Here is a 16,341-nt window from a genome sequence, read left to right as displayed (position 1 = left end):
ATGATGTGCCATGCTGCTAGACTCCTACCCAAAAACACTGAGTGCTCTAATAAAATCAAAAGGTGCTTCAATAACGTATCAGTGTAAAGCCTCATACAGACAATCAGATTTTCCACTGGAATTGTGTGATGGCAGACCTTTGGGGCTAAAAAAAAAACCGACCGTGTATACGCTCCATCGGTCAATTGTTGGCAGATTTTCCACGGACAAATGTTGGATGGCAGGCTTATAAATTTTCAGCGGACAGCTGTCTGTTGTCAGATTTTTGACTAGTCCGTCAGACCAAAGTCCAAACAGGCATGCTCGGAATCAATGCTCACAACATTGGCAGAAGGTGCCCAAAAGGTGACGCTAAAGAGCTGAAAAGCCACACATAGTACATCACTACATTCGTGTTTGTTGGCTGACAATTGTGTACCGTTTGTATGCAAGACAAGTTATTGGCCAAACGCTCTGACAAAAGTCTGATGTTTTGTCTGCGGAAAATCCGATCGTGTGTACACTTATACAACCATATTAAATTTTAGTTATATATTTTTTTCCTCCCCCCCCTTTTTACTTCCCACCACCTAAAAAGATTGCTGTTTGTTGTTCTACTGAGTTGTACAGTTTATAGGACACATAAAAAAAAAAAAAAAAATGGTTGAGAGACACAGGTATAGAGAGAATCTTACACGGAAGACCCAACCGATAGACCAAGTAGACCAGAGAGCCCTCCGACTCCATGTCCTCCATGTAGAATTCTCTCCATACAACCAAGTTGGAGGGCTCTTACTTTATTCAGTGTATTGGCTGTAGAGTGCTGGACATGGGAGGTCACAAAAGTTGGAGGGTTCTCAGTCTACTCTGGTGTCCTATGTACAATTCTCTCTACACCACCAATACACCAGAGTTGGAGGGTTCTCGGTCTACGCTGGTATATTGGTGGTGTAGAGAGAATTGTACATAGGAGGACACCACCAATGCACTGCAATGAACCAAGTCAGAGGGCTCTCCATTTACATCTGGTTGTTCAGAGAGAATTGTTCATTGAGGACACAAAATTGAAGTGTTCTCCATTCATTCAGTGAAGAAATGACACTTGTCTACAATGTAAGGTAGTGAGTGTACAGATTGTATAACAGTGTAAAATTTGCCGTCCCCTCAAAATAACTCAACACACAGCCATTAATGTCTAAACCGCTGGCAACAAAATGTGAGTACACCCCTAAGTGAAAATGTCCAAATTGGGCCCAATAGGCCATTTCCCTCCCCGGTGTCGTGTGACTCGTTAGTGCTACAAGGTCTCAGGTTGAATGGGGAGCAGGTGTGTTCAATTTGGTGTTATAGCTCTCGCTCTCTCATCACCTCATGGCAAAGAACTGAGGATGTGGAAAGAAAAAAATAAAAAAAAGAATTCTTGCTCTACATAAAGATGACCTAGGCCAGTGATGGCGAACCTTGGCACTCCTGATGTTTTGGAACTACATTTCCCATGATGCTCCCCTACACTGCAGAGTGCATGAGCATCATGGGAAATGTAGTTCCAAGGTTCGTCATCACTGACCTAGGCTATAAGAAGATTGCCAAGACTCTGAAACTGAGCTGCAGCACGGTGGCCAAGACCATACAGAGGTATAACAGGACAGGTTCCCCTCAGAACAGGCCTTGCCATGGTCAACCATAGAAGTTGAGGACACCATCTCAGTCTCATATCCTGAGGTTGTCTTTGGGAAATAGACATGAGTGCTGCCAGCATTGCTGCAGAGGTTGTAGGGGGGGGTCAGCCTGTTAGTACTCAGACCATACACCGCACACTGCATCAAAATTGTTCTGCATGGCTGTCGTCCCAGAAGGAAGCCTCTTCTAAAGATGATGTACAAGAAAGCCTGCAAAAAGTTTGCTGAAGACAAGCAGACTAAGGACATGGATTACTGGAACCTTGCCCTGTGGTCTGATGAGACCAAAATAAACTTATTTGGTTCAGATGGTGTGAAGTGTGTGTGGAGGCAACCAGGTGAGGAGGACAAAGACAAGTATGTCTTGTCTACAGTCATTCATGGTGGTGGAAGTGTCATGGTCTGGGGCTGCATGAGTGCTGCCAGCACTGGGGAGCTACAGATCATTGAGGGGACCATGAATGCCAACATGTACTGTGACATAGCGAAGCAGAGCATGATCTCCTCCATTCAGAGACTGGGCCGCAGAGCAATATTCCAACATTACGACACAAAACGCACCTCCAAGATGACCACTGCCTTGTTAAAGAAGCGGAAGGTAAAGGTGATGGACCGACCAAGCATGTCTCCAGACCTAAACCCTATTGATCATCTGTGGGGCATCTTCAAACGGAAGAAGGAGGAGCGTAAGGTCTCCAACATCCACCAGCTCAGTGATGTCATCATGGAGGAGGGGAAGAGGACTCCAGTGCCAACCTGTGAAGCTCTGGTGACCTCCATGCCCAAGAGGGTTAAGGCAGTGCTGGAAAATAATGGCGGCCCCACAAAATATCAACATTTTGGGCCCCGATTTGGACATTTTCACTTAGGGGTGTACTCACTTTTGTTGCTAGCGGTTTAGACATTAATGGCTGTGTGTTGAGTTATTTTGAGGGGACAGAAAATTTACATTGTTATACAAGCTGTACACTCACTACTTTACATTGTAGACAAGTGTCATTTCTTCAGTGTTGAGAAGGAAGTGTCACCAGCCCACCAGGATCTCCAAAATTGGGTCCAAAATTTTAATCCCATAGTATAAAAAAATAAAATAAAAATAGAAGAGGGACGTTTCAGGAGTCACGCAGGACCCCCCTTTCATCAGGCATTTCTTCAGTGTGGTCACATGAAAAGATAGAATAAAACATTTACAAACAGGTGAGGGGTGTACTCACTTTTGTGACATACTGTGTATAGAAGTCGGAGGGCCCTCTGTTTATTCGGTGTATTGGTTGTATATGGAGGATTGTACACGGAGGAGACACGGAGGGCTCTCTGTTTATTCAGAAGTTAGAGCGCTCTTGATTTATCTTGGTGTATTGGATGTGCATAGAGAATTGTACAATAATAAAAAGAAGACACAAAGTCGGGGGGGCACTCGGGTTTATTGGATGCATTGGTGGTATACAGAGAATTGTACACTGAGGACAAGGAGTCGGGAGGCTCTCAGTGTATTGGATGTGCATAGATAATAATAATTGTACATATAAGACATGGAGGAGTCGAAAGGCTCACGGTTTATTGTGTGTGTATGCAGAGAACTGTAGACGGGTAGCGGATACAGTTGAGGTCAGTCCGGTCGTTGTGGCAGCTTCTCGCGGGTCATGTATACATTTTTCGGTTATCCAGTAATCTCCTGGAATTGAAGAACATATATTATTATCAAAGCATCACTTGGTAGCACAGTGCCCTCTGGTGGTCGATATAATCTCTTGCACATAGTAGACAATCCAGTTCTGCCAATTATTTAGGTTTTGGTTTTTTTTTTTTTTTTTTTATAACTCCTACGTTCCCATTAAAACAGCAACTGCATAAAGGGCCGGCTCACAGTGGCACAACATGACTATATTAAGACCCCTTTCACACCGAGGCGCTTTTCAAGCGCTTTCACTCTTTAAAATTAAAAATAAAAAAGCACCTGAAAAGCTTACGAAAACCTATTTCTATTAAAATAAATGAATGCTTTCACACTGGGGCAGTGCGCTGGCAGGGCGGTGAAAAAAAAAAAAAAAAAAAAAAAAAAAAATCTAAAAACCCACAAAACAAAAACACGCCCTTCTCCATTGAAATGAATGGAAAGCTCTTCAAGAGCGCTCAGTGTTTTTACTGGCAGTTTAGAAGCGCCCTCTGTGTGAAAGGGGCCCAAACGCAAGTCTTTCTGAAGTCTGATGGGAACCATTCCCCCTCCCCCCCCCCCCCCCCCACATAGCTTACAGTTTTTGTCCAACAGAATGTGGCACTAGGAGGAAGAGACTAGGCCAGTGATGGTGAACCTTGGCACCCCAGATGTTTTGGAACTACATTTCCCATGATGCTCCAGTACACTGCAGAGTGCCAGAGCATCATGGGAAATGTAGTTGCAAAACATCTGGGGTGCCAAGGTTCGCCATCACTGGACTAGACCAAAAAAAAGGTGTCTGTAGAGGTGGATTCCAGGGGCCATTTTGGATGAGCCCATGTTTCTCCCCCCCCCCCCCACACACAGTTACAAATGGGCATTTTGACAGAGCACTAGAGGGAAGAAGGAGCCGGAGCACAAAAACCAAGGGGGAGAGCCCATGTACCATTTGAATATAGTGCTCTTGCAAGCAATTGGACAGTAGCTTGAGACACTAAAAAGGGAAGTAGAGGGGCCAGTGCATTGACCAAGGGCAGCTGCAGTTTTGCACTCTGGTGGCCATTTTGGGAGAGCCCTTGTACTCTGGTGGCCATTTTGGGAGAGCCCTTGTACTCTGGTGGCCATTTTGGGAGAGCCCTTGTACTCTGGTGGCCATTTTGGGAGAGCCCTTGTACTCTGGTGGCCATTTTGGGAGAGCCCTTGTACTCTGGTGGCCATTTTGGGAGAGCCTAATGGAGCATAGAGCTCTTGCTAGTATTTGGATAGTACAGTGAGGAACTAAGGGGGGGGGGGGGATGATAGAAATTTATTTATTTTATTTTTTTTTAAGGGAAGGGGTGAAGGTATGAGAGCCCAAGAGTCTCCTGCAGTTCAAATAGATAACTGTGAATCCACAAGCCATAAAGAGGAGCTCAGGTGGATTAGTCGTATACCAGTACCCCGTTTCCCCAAAAATAAGACCTAGCGTGATTGTCGGTGATGGGTGCAATATAAGCTCTACCCCACAAATAAGCCCTAGTTAAAGCCTTCGTAGGTCTTATTTTCAGGGTAGGGCTTATTTGTCGGTGATGGCTGCAATATAAGCCCTACACCCCCCATCACGCTAGGTCTTATTTTCAGGGAAACAGGGTAGATTGAAGTTAACAGTGCAGTTCTTTTCCTTTATCCACTGCATGAATCATGTGGCCAGAAAGAGCCAATATGGGAACAGACACCTGGGACAGAGTGGCTGGGGAACGTGTACCTTGGGATGAGCAGTATCTTTTATTTTTAAGAGTTTTCATCCAATAGAATGTGACATAGAAAGTACAGGCTGGCAACTGGACAGCTTCTCCATAGAAAATATTAACCACTTGAAGACCGAGCCTCTTTCCTCATTTGTTGTTTACAAGTTAGTTATTTTTATTTTTATTTTTTGCTAGAAAATGACTTTTATAGAGAGATAGAGTATACATTTTTTTTTTTTTTTTAGCAGAGACTTTTTTTTACAGAGAACTAGAGAATACAATGGCGGTCATTGCAAGTTTTAATTTCGCGTGGTATTTGCGCAGCAATTTTTCAAACACTTTTTTTGAAAAAAATAAAAATAAAAAAATAGATCCCAGCTTCCCAGCCGAGGCGGCGCCATTTTTTTGAATGCAAAGGACGGGCGTGACGTCATAACATCGCATCCGGCTTCCGAACGACATAAAGACTCCGCGACCCATCTGCTCTGCCGGAAATCTCTATGATCACCATCCGGGGGCCGGCGGATCCATTCTCCAACTCACCAATGGAAGCGGGTGAGACAGTTGAAGCACCGGAGGGGCGGTGGGAGAGGGGACGTTTCTCTCCCCGCCGCCTGTAAGAACGATCAAGCAGCAGAACAGCTGCTATGATCATTCTTATGGTGTAGGGAATCACCGGCTGAAAAAGCCGGTATCCGAATGATGCATGTAGCTACACCCATCATTTAGATATACCACCACAAAGTCAAGGACGTCCCTGGACGCCCTCCTGGCACCAGCATTATCCAAAAAAAGATGACGCATAAATGTAGCTGTATGCTTTTGAGAGGGCAACGGGGCTCAATTTTTGGACGATGCTGTAATGCTTAAATATTCTCTATGGAGAAGCGGTAGAGTTGCCGGCTTGTACTTTCTATGGATCTTTTGCGAGCTTAATTAGGCAGAGCACCGACTACTCTACACACCAACTATACTATACAGTGGTTGAGCTTGGGCGAGTTTTTCCCCTTAATAGAATGTGGCACCAAGAGGAAGAAGAGATAATAGACCAAAAAGTGTCTGCAGCTGGGGACTACTGGAGCCATTTTGGGTGAGCCCATCTACTCTGGTGGCCATTTTGGGAGAGCCCATGTTCTGATTACACACAGTGTTCCCACGAGCATTTGGGCAGTAGAGTGTGGCACTCGAGGTAGAAGAGGAGATATATAGCATTGGTCAATGGCATCTGCAGCTGTGGATGTCCGAAGCTATTTTTGGAGAGCCCATGTACTATTCCTCAAGAGAAAGAATGTCCGCCTGACCTATCTTGTACCAAAGGAGATATTTTTTTTAGAGTTCATGTGTCTGAAACCTAAAGCCCACCACACTGTACAAGGTCAATTACACTGCCCAATAACGACACAGTGCGAGGGCCGCCCACCCACCCACCGGAGGGGATATAAAAAAGGAACCGTTCTGTAGGACTGCTGGTAAATGTAGCGAGAGATTGTACAAGCAGACCGACCCCCACGTGTAAACCCCCCCCCCCCCCCCCCCCCCAGTACACTCACCTTTGTGTTGCTGCCCCTTGAGCGTCTCGCTCTGGCGTCTTTCTTTGGCGTCACAGAATCTGTTGGTGACGTGTCATCTGAGTTATAGGAGGAAAAAATAAAAACAATATTATTATTATAATAATAATAAACGCAGCTTCATATCTCCTCTAGTAGATGGGAGGTGTAATGATCAGGACCCTCATACACCCGTTTCCTATACAATATAATTATCCGGACCCCCATACCCCCGTTTCCTATTCAATGTAATGTTCTGGACCCTCATAACCCCTTGTCCTCTATACAATGTAATTATCCAGACCCTCACATCACCGTTTCCTATTCAATGTTATGATCTGGACCCTCAAACACCCCCCCCCCCCCCCCCCCGTTTTCTATACGATGTAATGATCCGGACCCTCATAGCCCCTTGTCCTCTATACGATGTAATGATCCGGACCCTCATAGCCCCTTGTCCTCTATACAATGCAATTATCCAGACCCTCATACCCCTGTTTCCTATATTATTTGTTCGTTTTGGTTTCGTTCGTTTGTTTTTTTTTCTGAAAAAAGCAGAAAAAAAAGTAAAATTTGAAATAAATAATATTGAAATAATAAACTATTAAATTATAGGTATTGGAATTTCCTTTCAAATTTGGCTGTTTGTGAACATAATAAATATACAAATTTATCTGAAGTTGCGAATTATCCGAAATAACGAATGCCGCATCTAAACGAAAACTAACGGAACAAATTATTAACAATAATAAAAAGCTTTTGTTATTATTATTAGTTTGTTACTTTCCATTCGTTTAGATGCAACGTTCATTATTTTAGATAATTCATAACTTCGGATAAAATTAGTACTTGTTATGTTCACACACAGACAAAAGTGTAAAAGCAAAATTCCAATACCTATAATAGTTATTTCGAATTTTACCGATTCTTTTTCTTTTCAGATTTTCCAATTTGCGAAAATCTGAAATTTCTGAATTTTTCAATTTCCGAAATTTAAAAATTTCCTAATTTTCGGAACAAAATTAGTCAAAATTCATTAAAAAAAATTCGGAACTAAAACAAATTGAATAGTCTAATCAGGACCCTCGTTTCCTATTCAATGTAATTATCCGGACCCTCATAAACTACTTCCCACCCAGCCAACGTACATATACGGCAGGGTGGGAGCTCGCTACTTCTGAGTGGACGTTCCTGAACGTCCTTCAGAAGTTGGGGGAAATCGCTCGCGCAGCGGCACAAACCCGATGCGCTCGTGTCACCCAGACACGGCGCATCTTGGGTCGGCAGGAGGGCTCTGTGATTGGCCCTCCTGATCACGACATGTCCAATCACGACCGTCATGTGATGTAAACAAACAGCCGGTTGCTAGGCAATCGGCTCTCCTCACACGGAAGTCGTCGCTGAGGAGAACGGATCGCTGCAGCCGGCTGGTGATCAGTGAGTATGAGCTGTTCTTTACAGCTTTTTTTCACCAGTCTAGTGAAAACACACGTCACCACACAGTGTAAACACAATGTCCCCAAAACACACATGTCCTCAATAATAAAAACACCTGTTCCACTAAAATCACATGTCCCAATGATTATCTGCACACATCTGTCCGTGATCACCTGCACACATCTGTACATGATCATTTGCGTACATATGTCCGTGATCACACAAACCAATTATTATACACTTAACTGATCATGTAGCAGAACACATTTTGGCTTAAATTTATGACAAAATTTGATTGTATTGGACTTCTTTTAAGAAAGAAAGAAAGAAAGAAAGAAAGAAGAAAATATTGTCCCCCCATCCCCCCCCCCCCCAAATTTCCACTCTTTTTTTCGCTTATATCGCAAAAAATAAAAAACGGAGTCGTGAATAAATACCACCAAAATAAAAGCTATTTGTGCGAACAAAATTATACAAATTTCATTTGGGTACAGCGTAGCATGACCGCGCAGTTGTCATTGAAATTGCGAGTACGCGGAAACCTGAAAATTTGGCTGGGAAGGAAGGGGGCGAAAGTGCCCTGTATTGTAGTGGTTAAAAAGGCGATTGAGCAGGACGCCCCCATTAGACTATAAGCTCTTCTGCACACTCACCAGTTTGTCTGTTCTGTGGTTGGCTGGCTGCGTCTCCTGAGTTGGACTGGCTGTGGTTCTTGTGTGGTGGGGTCTTTGATCTATCATCTGGAAGAGAAATATGAATAGATACATTGATTTGTAGCGGACACCCCTTTTATGTAATGGGGGTTCAGATGTGACCCTCGTATTCTATAACTGGGGGGGGGGGGGGGGTTCAGATGTGACCCTCATATTCTATAACTGGGGGGGGGGGGTTTCAGATGTGACCCTCATATTCTATAACTAGGGGGGGGGGTTCAGATGTGACCCTCATATTCTATAACTGGGGGGGGGGTTCAGATGTGACCCTCATATTCTATAACTGGGGGGGGGGGTTTCAGATGTGACCCTCATATTCTATAACTAGGGGGGGGGGGGTTCAGATGTGACCCTCATATTCTATAACTGGGGGGGGGGGGTTCAGATGTGACCCTCATATTCTATAACTGGGGGGGGGTTCAGATGTGACCCTCATATTCTATAACTGGGGGGGGGGTTCAGATGTGACCCTCATATTCTATAACTGGGGGGGGGGGGTTCAGATGTGACCCTCATATTCTATAACTGGGGGGGGGTTCAGATGTGACCCTCATATTCTATAACTGGGGGGGGGGTTCAGATGTGACCCTCATATTCTATAACTGGGGGGGGGGGGGGTTCAGATGTGACCCTCATTCTATAACTGGGGGGGTTCAGATGTGACCCTCAGAGCCCTGGGACCTCCCAGGAAAGATGGAAAACCCAGAGATGTTATTACAAAACCCCATTTCTATTCTGAGACAGAAGAGGTCATGAAAATGGGCCAGATCTGCGCCCCAAGTAATTTGTCCAGGCCACTTGATCCAGCTTTTCGCAGCTCTTTATCCCGCCACGTCAATGCAGGAGGGCATTGAAACCATTACTGGTCCTAACACAGAAGGACCTCAAAAATACAGATAGGCCTTTCCATTTGCAGTTTATGACAAAGGGAAATCCTACTCCTTTTCCAGCCTCCAGGAAGGGGAACAATTACTGCTACAACTCAAACTCATCATCTCACAAGAAGCAGAGATGGACACCTATACCAGTACCAGCTTGGCTAAGAAACCCAATCCAACGAACCCACAGGCTCCTCTATAGAACAAAGGAAAGACAAAGAAAAAGGATAATGGTCCCATCTGATCGAGGATTTTTTCCCACTCTAACACCACGTTTCTCTTTCGGACCTCAAGTCTGACCACAGATGTATCTGTGACCCTTGTTTGGGGATTCTCCCCTCCTAAGTTCCCCCCCTTTTTTTTTTTTTTTTTATCCCCCTGGCCAGATCCACATTATCTCAAAGTTCCATGGACTTACTATTTTTGGTCTATATGCTACAGCTTTACTCTTATGTCTGACAAGAACACATGACCGTGGAAGACGATCACGGTCCAGTTGAAAGACTTGACTTACTGGGGGTTGTGATATTGCATAATTGCCTAAGAATAACTCACCGTGCTAATGTTAAATGATCATTTCTGTTATGGGCGTCTTGTGCGGGGGTGGCCCGCATGTGCCTCCACCCACCCCTTGGAAACCCACGGGGGTCTCTGAGGGTTAGGTTGTGTGAACCCCACGGGTCACAGACACAGATTGTCTCCCTCCCCGAACCCTGATTTTACATGTTAGGAGACTTCTCTCTAATCTATCTTCTTCCCATTTTGTTCCCCTTTTCATATCCGCACGTCTAACTTTTCCATCTATTACAGAAATTCTAATTCTCAGATTAACGACGGACATCGCCTACCTCACTTGCCTATTGGGCGAAACCCTTTAAAACAATCCCGGGTCGGAAGACTACTACAGGCGAGTGAGAAATTCGTTTACGAGTGTATGCCTCCAATGATCTCCATGGCCCATAGCCACCTTAAAATAGCATCCCACAATGTACAGAGTTGAAATTTCCCAGTCAAAAAGGAGAACATTTTTTTTTAGACTACTAGAAATCTCTCAAAATAGATATCCTCCTACTCCAAGAGGCGCGCTTTCCTTTACGGTATAGTCCCAAATTTATACATCCACACACCTCAATAAAAATAAATTATAATATATATATATATATATATATATATATATATATATATATATATATAATATATATACACACATACACACACACACACACACACACACATATATACACATACATACATACACACACACACACAACATCTCCAGAGGGGTAGCTGTCATAGTCTCCAAATAGTGTAAAAAAAATTCTGTCATTGTCCCTAGAAGAAGATGGCGCCAGCAAAGGGAGGTGAGAAGAAAAGGGGCTGCTCTGCCATCAATGAGGTACTTACTAGGGAATACACCATCAATATTCACAAGCGGATCCATGGCATTGGTTTCAAGAAACTTGCTCCTCATGCGCTGAAGGAAATCCGCAAATTTGCAGTGAAAGAAATGCGTACTCCTGATGTGCATATTGACACCAGGCTGAACAAAGCGGTGTGGGCCAAAGGAATCAGGAATGTTCCATACCGTATTCGTTTGTCCAGGAAGCGTAATAAGGATGAAGACTCCTCCAACAAACTGTACACGCTAGTCACATATGTGCCGGTTACTACATACAAAGGACTACAGACAGTCAACGTTGATGAAAACTAAAAACGTAGTCTCCATTGTTGAAATTTGAGACGGCTTCTGAGTATATTGATCCCAAAGGGAGAATCCTACTGGTACAATAGGACAACTTTACTCCCTAGTACCACACTACGCTCCAAACAGAGGCCAGGCTAATTTTTTTTTTTTTTTTTTTTACTTTATCTAGTAATCTTTTTTCGGAATCCGTTAAATCTTGTTTGCTTAGATTAAAAAAATCCCTGAACCCATGGCCTCCTTTTTAGCTGACTGGACGGTGGAGAACAGCTGAGACCCTTCTGAAGTGGGAGATATCTATTGTTCCATGCTGTTGGTGACCCTCTGTAGTGGGGGGTCATGAAATTCTGGTAAGGAGTCATTTTGGCTGTATGGTGGTGGATCAAGCACTTGCTACACAGTAGAAGATTTGACGATTTCATCTATATATTGGACTCTGTTGGAATTTAAAAGTCTATATAATTTACACATTGGGTGTTCACTATTTTGTTTTATATTTTCTGTTTTTCTTTTTCCGTTGTTCACTGTGATCAATTACCCTATAACCCTTATTCTTTAGGGCTGGGGGTAATAGACCTAATTTTGCACATTATTAATTATTGAAATTTTGTCTGTTTTTTACTTCGTTGAATTTTATGTGGGTTTATGATTTAGCGCAGCTTACTCAATTTTTCATGTGTTTTTTTCTGTAATTATGTAATACAGTCTGATCAAAGTTCCATTGTGGACGATTAGTATATTTTTATTAGGGCTGAAATAATCGATTAGTTGTCGATTAATCGATTATGAAATTAATCTATTATTTTCATAAATCGATTAATCGGCCAGTAACATAATGGGGTTAAAAAAAAAAAAAAACAAAAAAAAAAAACTAAAAACTAAAATCTGCTTTTTTTACTATAAAGGGCTCATTTTAGTTTTTTTAACCCCATTTTGTTACTAAATGTGACCTGGTTCACATCTGTGTGTTGGTGAGTTTTGCAGAAATGCACTACAGTTAATTTACATGATTTCCTATGGGACACGTTCACATCTGAAAGGGTCGGGGGACTTTTAACGCAAAATGGTGCTTTATTGGTTCAATATACTTCAATGGAAAAGCTGCAGAAAAACATGTAATGCGTTTTTGCAGCAATTTGTGTTTTTTAATCTGCCCAAAAAAATGCAAATTGCAGTAAAATCATGTGCGCAAAAATCAAAAAACGTACAGCAAAAAGCACGGCAGAAACAGATCAAAAGAAAAAAATGCATTAGGTATGCCTTATGCTGGCCACACCGATCAATTTTTCAGATGAGAATATTCAGACGAAAAATCTTTGTACATTCACTAAATGAAAGAATGTTGTTTGAAATTTTCACTTGTTTTTAACATTCTGTTTTTAAAATGAATGTCTTTTCCGGAGCGAAAATCACATACACTGTCTGAAAATTCCTTTGACTAAGAAGTTTTCTATTATTTCCAAATTGTCCCGTCACTGTGGTTGAAAATGAACGTCAATTTGACCCACTGTTTTTTTTTTTTTTTAAAGGTTATTAACCGATTAATCGAAACAATAAAATCGGCCAACTAATCGATTATGAAAATAATCGTTAGTTGCAGCCCTAATTTTTATCATAGCGCAGTTTTTTTTCCTTTTTTCCCCCATAATTGGGGGAGGCTCGAATGCAGCATTCGATCAGGTATTGGATAAATCCAAACCCCATCAAGGGCCAAAATGACTCGCCCAATCAAAGAAAGCAAAAAAAAAAAAAAATAAAAAAAAAAAAAAAAAAAACTAGAATAATTTCAGCACATTGTCAAGCCGACACCTGGAGGGAAGTAAAACCCGCCAAACAAGATTTTACACATTACTCAAACCCTAACACATATGCGAGAATAGATCATATTCTGACCCCCTACATCCCAGGTATACTCAGCGCTCACACCAAAGAGACAATTCTCTCAGATTACTCGGTGGTCATTATATCTATATGTTCTGGAGTAGAGAGAAGGGATACCACCGCTCCAGGCAGGTCCACAGGAACACAAACGACCTCTCCGTCCAGGAATAAAGAGCCCCGGGTGCCTGCAAAGGCTTACAACCAATAAAAGGCAACTGAAAATCTCTGGACAGCCGCACTCCGAAAGAAAATTTTTGATGCCTTTTATTGTAAAAAAAAAAAAAAACAGGATCACACTGTACAAACCACAGCAATACAAGCCAACGCATTTCACACTACCAAGAGTACCTACTCATAGCCAACAATCACTAGAGCGAACAAATATATACCGTTCATAGCAAGACACATGGTAAATTAATTAATTTTGGTAAGACACCAGCACAATTGGATCAAACTGATTACATGAGGTCTCAACACGTGTCACTGATCAATCTCATGCCAACTCTCTGTAATGTGTATGCATAATAAAATGTGCAAGAAAAAATAAATAAAAAATAAAGTTCACTTTAATGCAATTAATGAATAATAAAAAATAAAGTTATCTGTGTATACGTATTAAGCATGTGATTAAAACATGTGAAAAAGTGAAAGAAAATGAATAAAATGAAATAACCACAAGTGAGCGTTGTGGTGAAGCATGTATACAACCATATTTCAAGGAATATATATATTTTATTATTATGGAATATAAAAGTGTCAAGAAGTTAAATACATAGTAATATAATATAAAATAATAATAATATAATATACTATACCACATATGCTAACTAGTGATAACTTGATTTTGGTTAAAAGTATAATTATAAATAAATATTAAGGATGTTGGTCTAGCTCTGTATTTATATGGATGTATAAAAAGACACCCTAATTTGAAAAGTGACTTTTAAATGGGACAAATATATGAAAAAAAAAAAAAAATATATATATATATATATATATATATATATATATATATATATATATATATATATATATATATATATATATATATATATATATATATATATAGTGCACGAAGATAAAAATGTGTGAATCAAGAGCAAGCAAGCAATCCTAGCATGGCCTATGTATAAGTGAAAAGAATATAGTTACATACAGAAGGCCTTTGACAATTTCCTGGCCATAAATATTTTCCCTCATAGAAAGCTCTGGGGCTTTGCAAAGGCGCTTCATAGGCCATTTACAATCCCTATACTCTCATCCTAAAAAAAAAAAAAATAAAAAAAAAAAAAAAATAAGTACTAATTCGCCTACAAGGACATTATTCTATATCAGTGATGGTGAACCTTGGCACCCCAGATGTTTTGGAACTACATTTCCCATGATGCTCATGCACTCTGCAGTGTAGTGGAGCATCATAGGAAATGTAGTTTCAAAACATCTGGAGTGCCAAGGTTCACCATCACTGTTCTATACCAATAACTATAGCTCAGGGCACTAGGCAGGAGCGTCTGCTCTCCCCTTCTCATATTTGCCATTGGCGAAAGCCACTCGACAAAATCCAAATATAAAAAAGGGGGTCTCTCTCTTGTGGAGACCAAACTCATAAATGCGGACTTTTCGCAGATGATATCCTATCTGTGACTTAACCTATCTCCAACATTTGTCAAGTTCTAAAAAAAAAAAAAAACTTTTCAAAAAAAAAAATCAGGCCTAAAAAAAAAAAAAAAAAAAAAAAAAAAAAAAGGGTAAATTACACAAAATCACAGGCCCTTAACATCTCGCTTCCCCTCTCAAGCGTATCCATATTAAAACAGTCATTCAAATTTGAGTGGAATGATAGCTCAAATACCTGGGCATCGACCCCGACAGCGCGCTTCAAGACTCTCCACACACACACAACTACCCTCCAGTATACAAGAAATTAGAAAATGACCTTAAGATCTGGTCCAAACACAAACTCTCCTGGATAGGTAGGATCAATTCGATCAAAATGACCTTGCTCCCAAAAATTATATACTATTTTAGATCTCTTTTCATCCCAAATAATAAATAAAGATAAATCACTTGAAAGAAAGCTACAGAGCAAAATACTTAAAATTCACCTGGGGTACCTCTGGTTTCCCCGATTGCCCCAACACACATTGTTACTTCATAGAAGCAAGAGAGGACTAGGCCTCCCTAACTCATACAAATATTATACAGCTGCTGCTAGATTAGCAAAGCTTTCCATGATCTGCTCAAAGTCTGAGAAACCAGACTGGATCAATATCAAGACAGGTAATACCCCACTTATCCCTGGAATATCTTCTGTGGTGTCCACCTTAAAAAAAAAAAAAAAAAAAAAAAAAACACCACATACACACCGCAATCCTGTGCGCTATGGGACAGTCTATGCCCTTCTACACACGGTCGGAGATTCAGACGGCATGTGTCCTATTGGGCCGTTTTGTCGGATATTTTCCGACTGTGTGTGTGGTCTGCATCGGACTGTTTGCGTCGGAGTATCCGACAGACCAAGTTTTCCAACTTGTTGGTAAAATTTTCCGACAAAATGAAGTCCGATCGGAATTCTCTACACATGATCGGACAAAGTGCCACGCATTCTCAGATCAAATTCCTACACCAAAGCCATTGGCTACTAGCCTGAACGTAGTCCCATCGTAACGAAATAACGTCACCACGTTCTGTTTCCGACAACTTTGTCCAAACGTGTGTATGCAACAGTTTCGGACAAAATCCGACGGATTTGGTTGTCGGAATGTCCGACCGTGTGTACAAGGGCTAAGAAATCATCCGGCCCTTGTCTCCACAGGACGGCCCCTCGTAGTCTTGTACATCTGTTTAATAACCCGGAACCCCGCCCCCCCCCGGCTTAGACATAAAACCATTTCAATTGTTGGTGGACAAGGGACTATACCGTATAGCACACTTTGACTCTTTGGTCTTATAAACTTTAGTTACTACGCCAAAAAATAAAAGATTAAATAAAAATAAAAAATAAATAAAAAATAAAATAAAAAAGAAAGCTCCCAGACTCTGAAAGACTCAGCTTCAACAAAATACCACTATTTCTACCCCAAGTTTGGAAGGACAAGCCACTACTGCCCCAATTCAGGAAATATGAAAATTGGTGTGGCC

General features: G+C 41.6%; 1 protein-coding gene and 1 pseudogene across 1 annotated transcript in view; one reads left to right on the top strand and one right to left on the bottom strand.

The window, feature by feature from the left end:
* Positions 1 to 3,063: 3,063 nt before the first annotated feature.
* The window catches only part of LOC143961673 (RNA-binding protein FXR2-like), a 31,593-nt gene continuing 18,315 nt past the window's right edge, over positions 3,064 to 16,341 (bottom strand). Inside the window, exons 14-16 of the mRNA XM_077470993.1 lie at positions 8,680 to 8,766; positions 6,593 to 6,669; positions 3,064 to 3,333 (exon numbers count right to left, since the gene is read on the bottom strand). Of these exons, the coding sequence (XP_077327119.1) occupies positions 3,319 to 3,333; positions 6,593 to 6,669; positions 8,680 to 8,766 (179 nt within the window). The 3' untranslated portion in view covers positions 3,064 to 3,318. The remainder of the gene's footprint in view (positions 3,334 to 6,592; positions 6,670 to 8,679; positions 8,767 to 16,341) is intronic.
* Positions 10,958 to 11,363, top strand: LOC143964177 (large ribosomal subunit protein eL31 pseudogene; annotated as a pseudogene).

The sequence above is a fragment of the Lithobates pipiens genome, unplaced genomic scaffold, assembly GCF_037356315.1.
Source record: "Lithobates pipiens isolate NorthernLeopardFrog02 unplaced genomic scaffold, aLitPip1_a1.2 Scaffold_8, whole genome shotgun sequence".
Taxonomy (NCBI): Eukaryota; Metazoa; Chordata; class Amphibia; order Anura; family Ranidae; genus Lithobates; species Lithobates pipiens.
The sequence above is the reverse complement of the archived record's forward strand: the minus strand, read 5'-3'. Positions and strand labels throughout refer to the sequence as shown.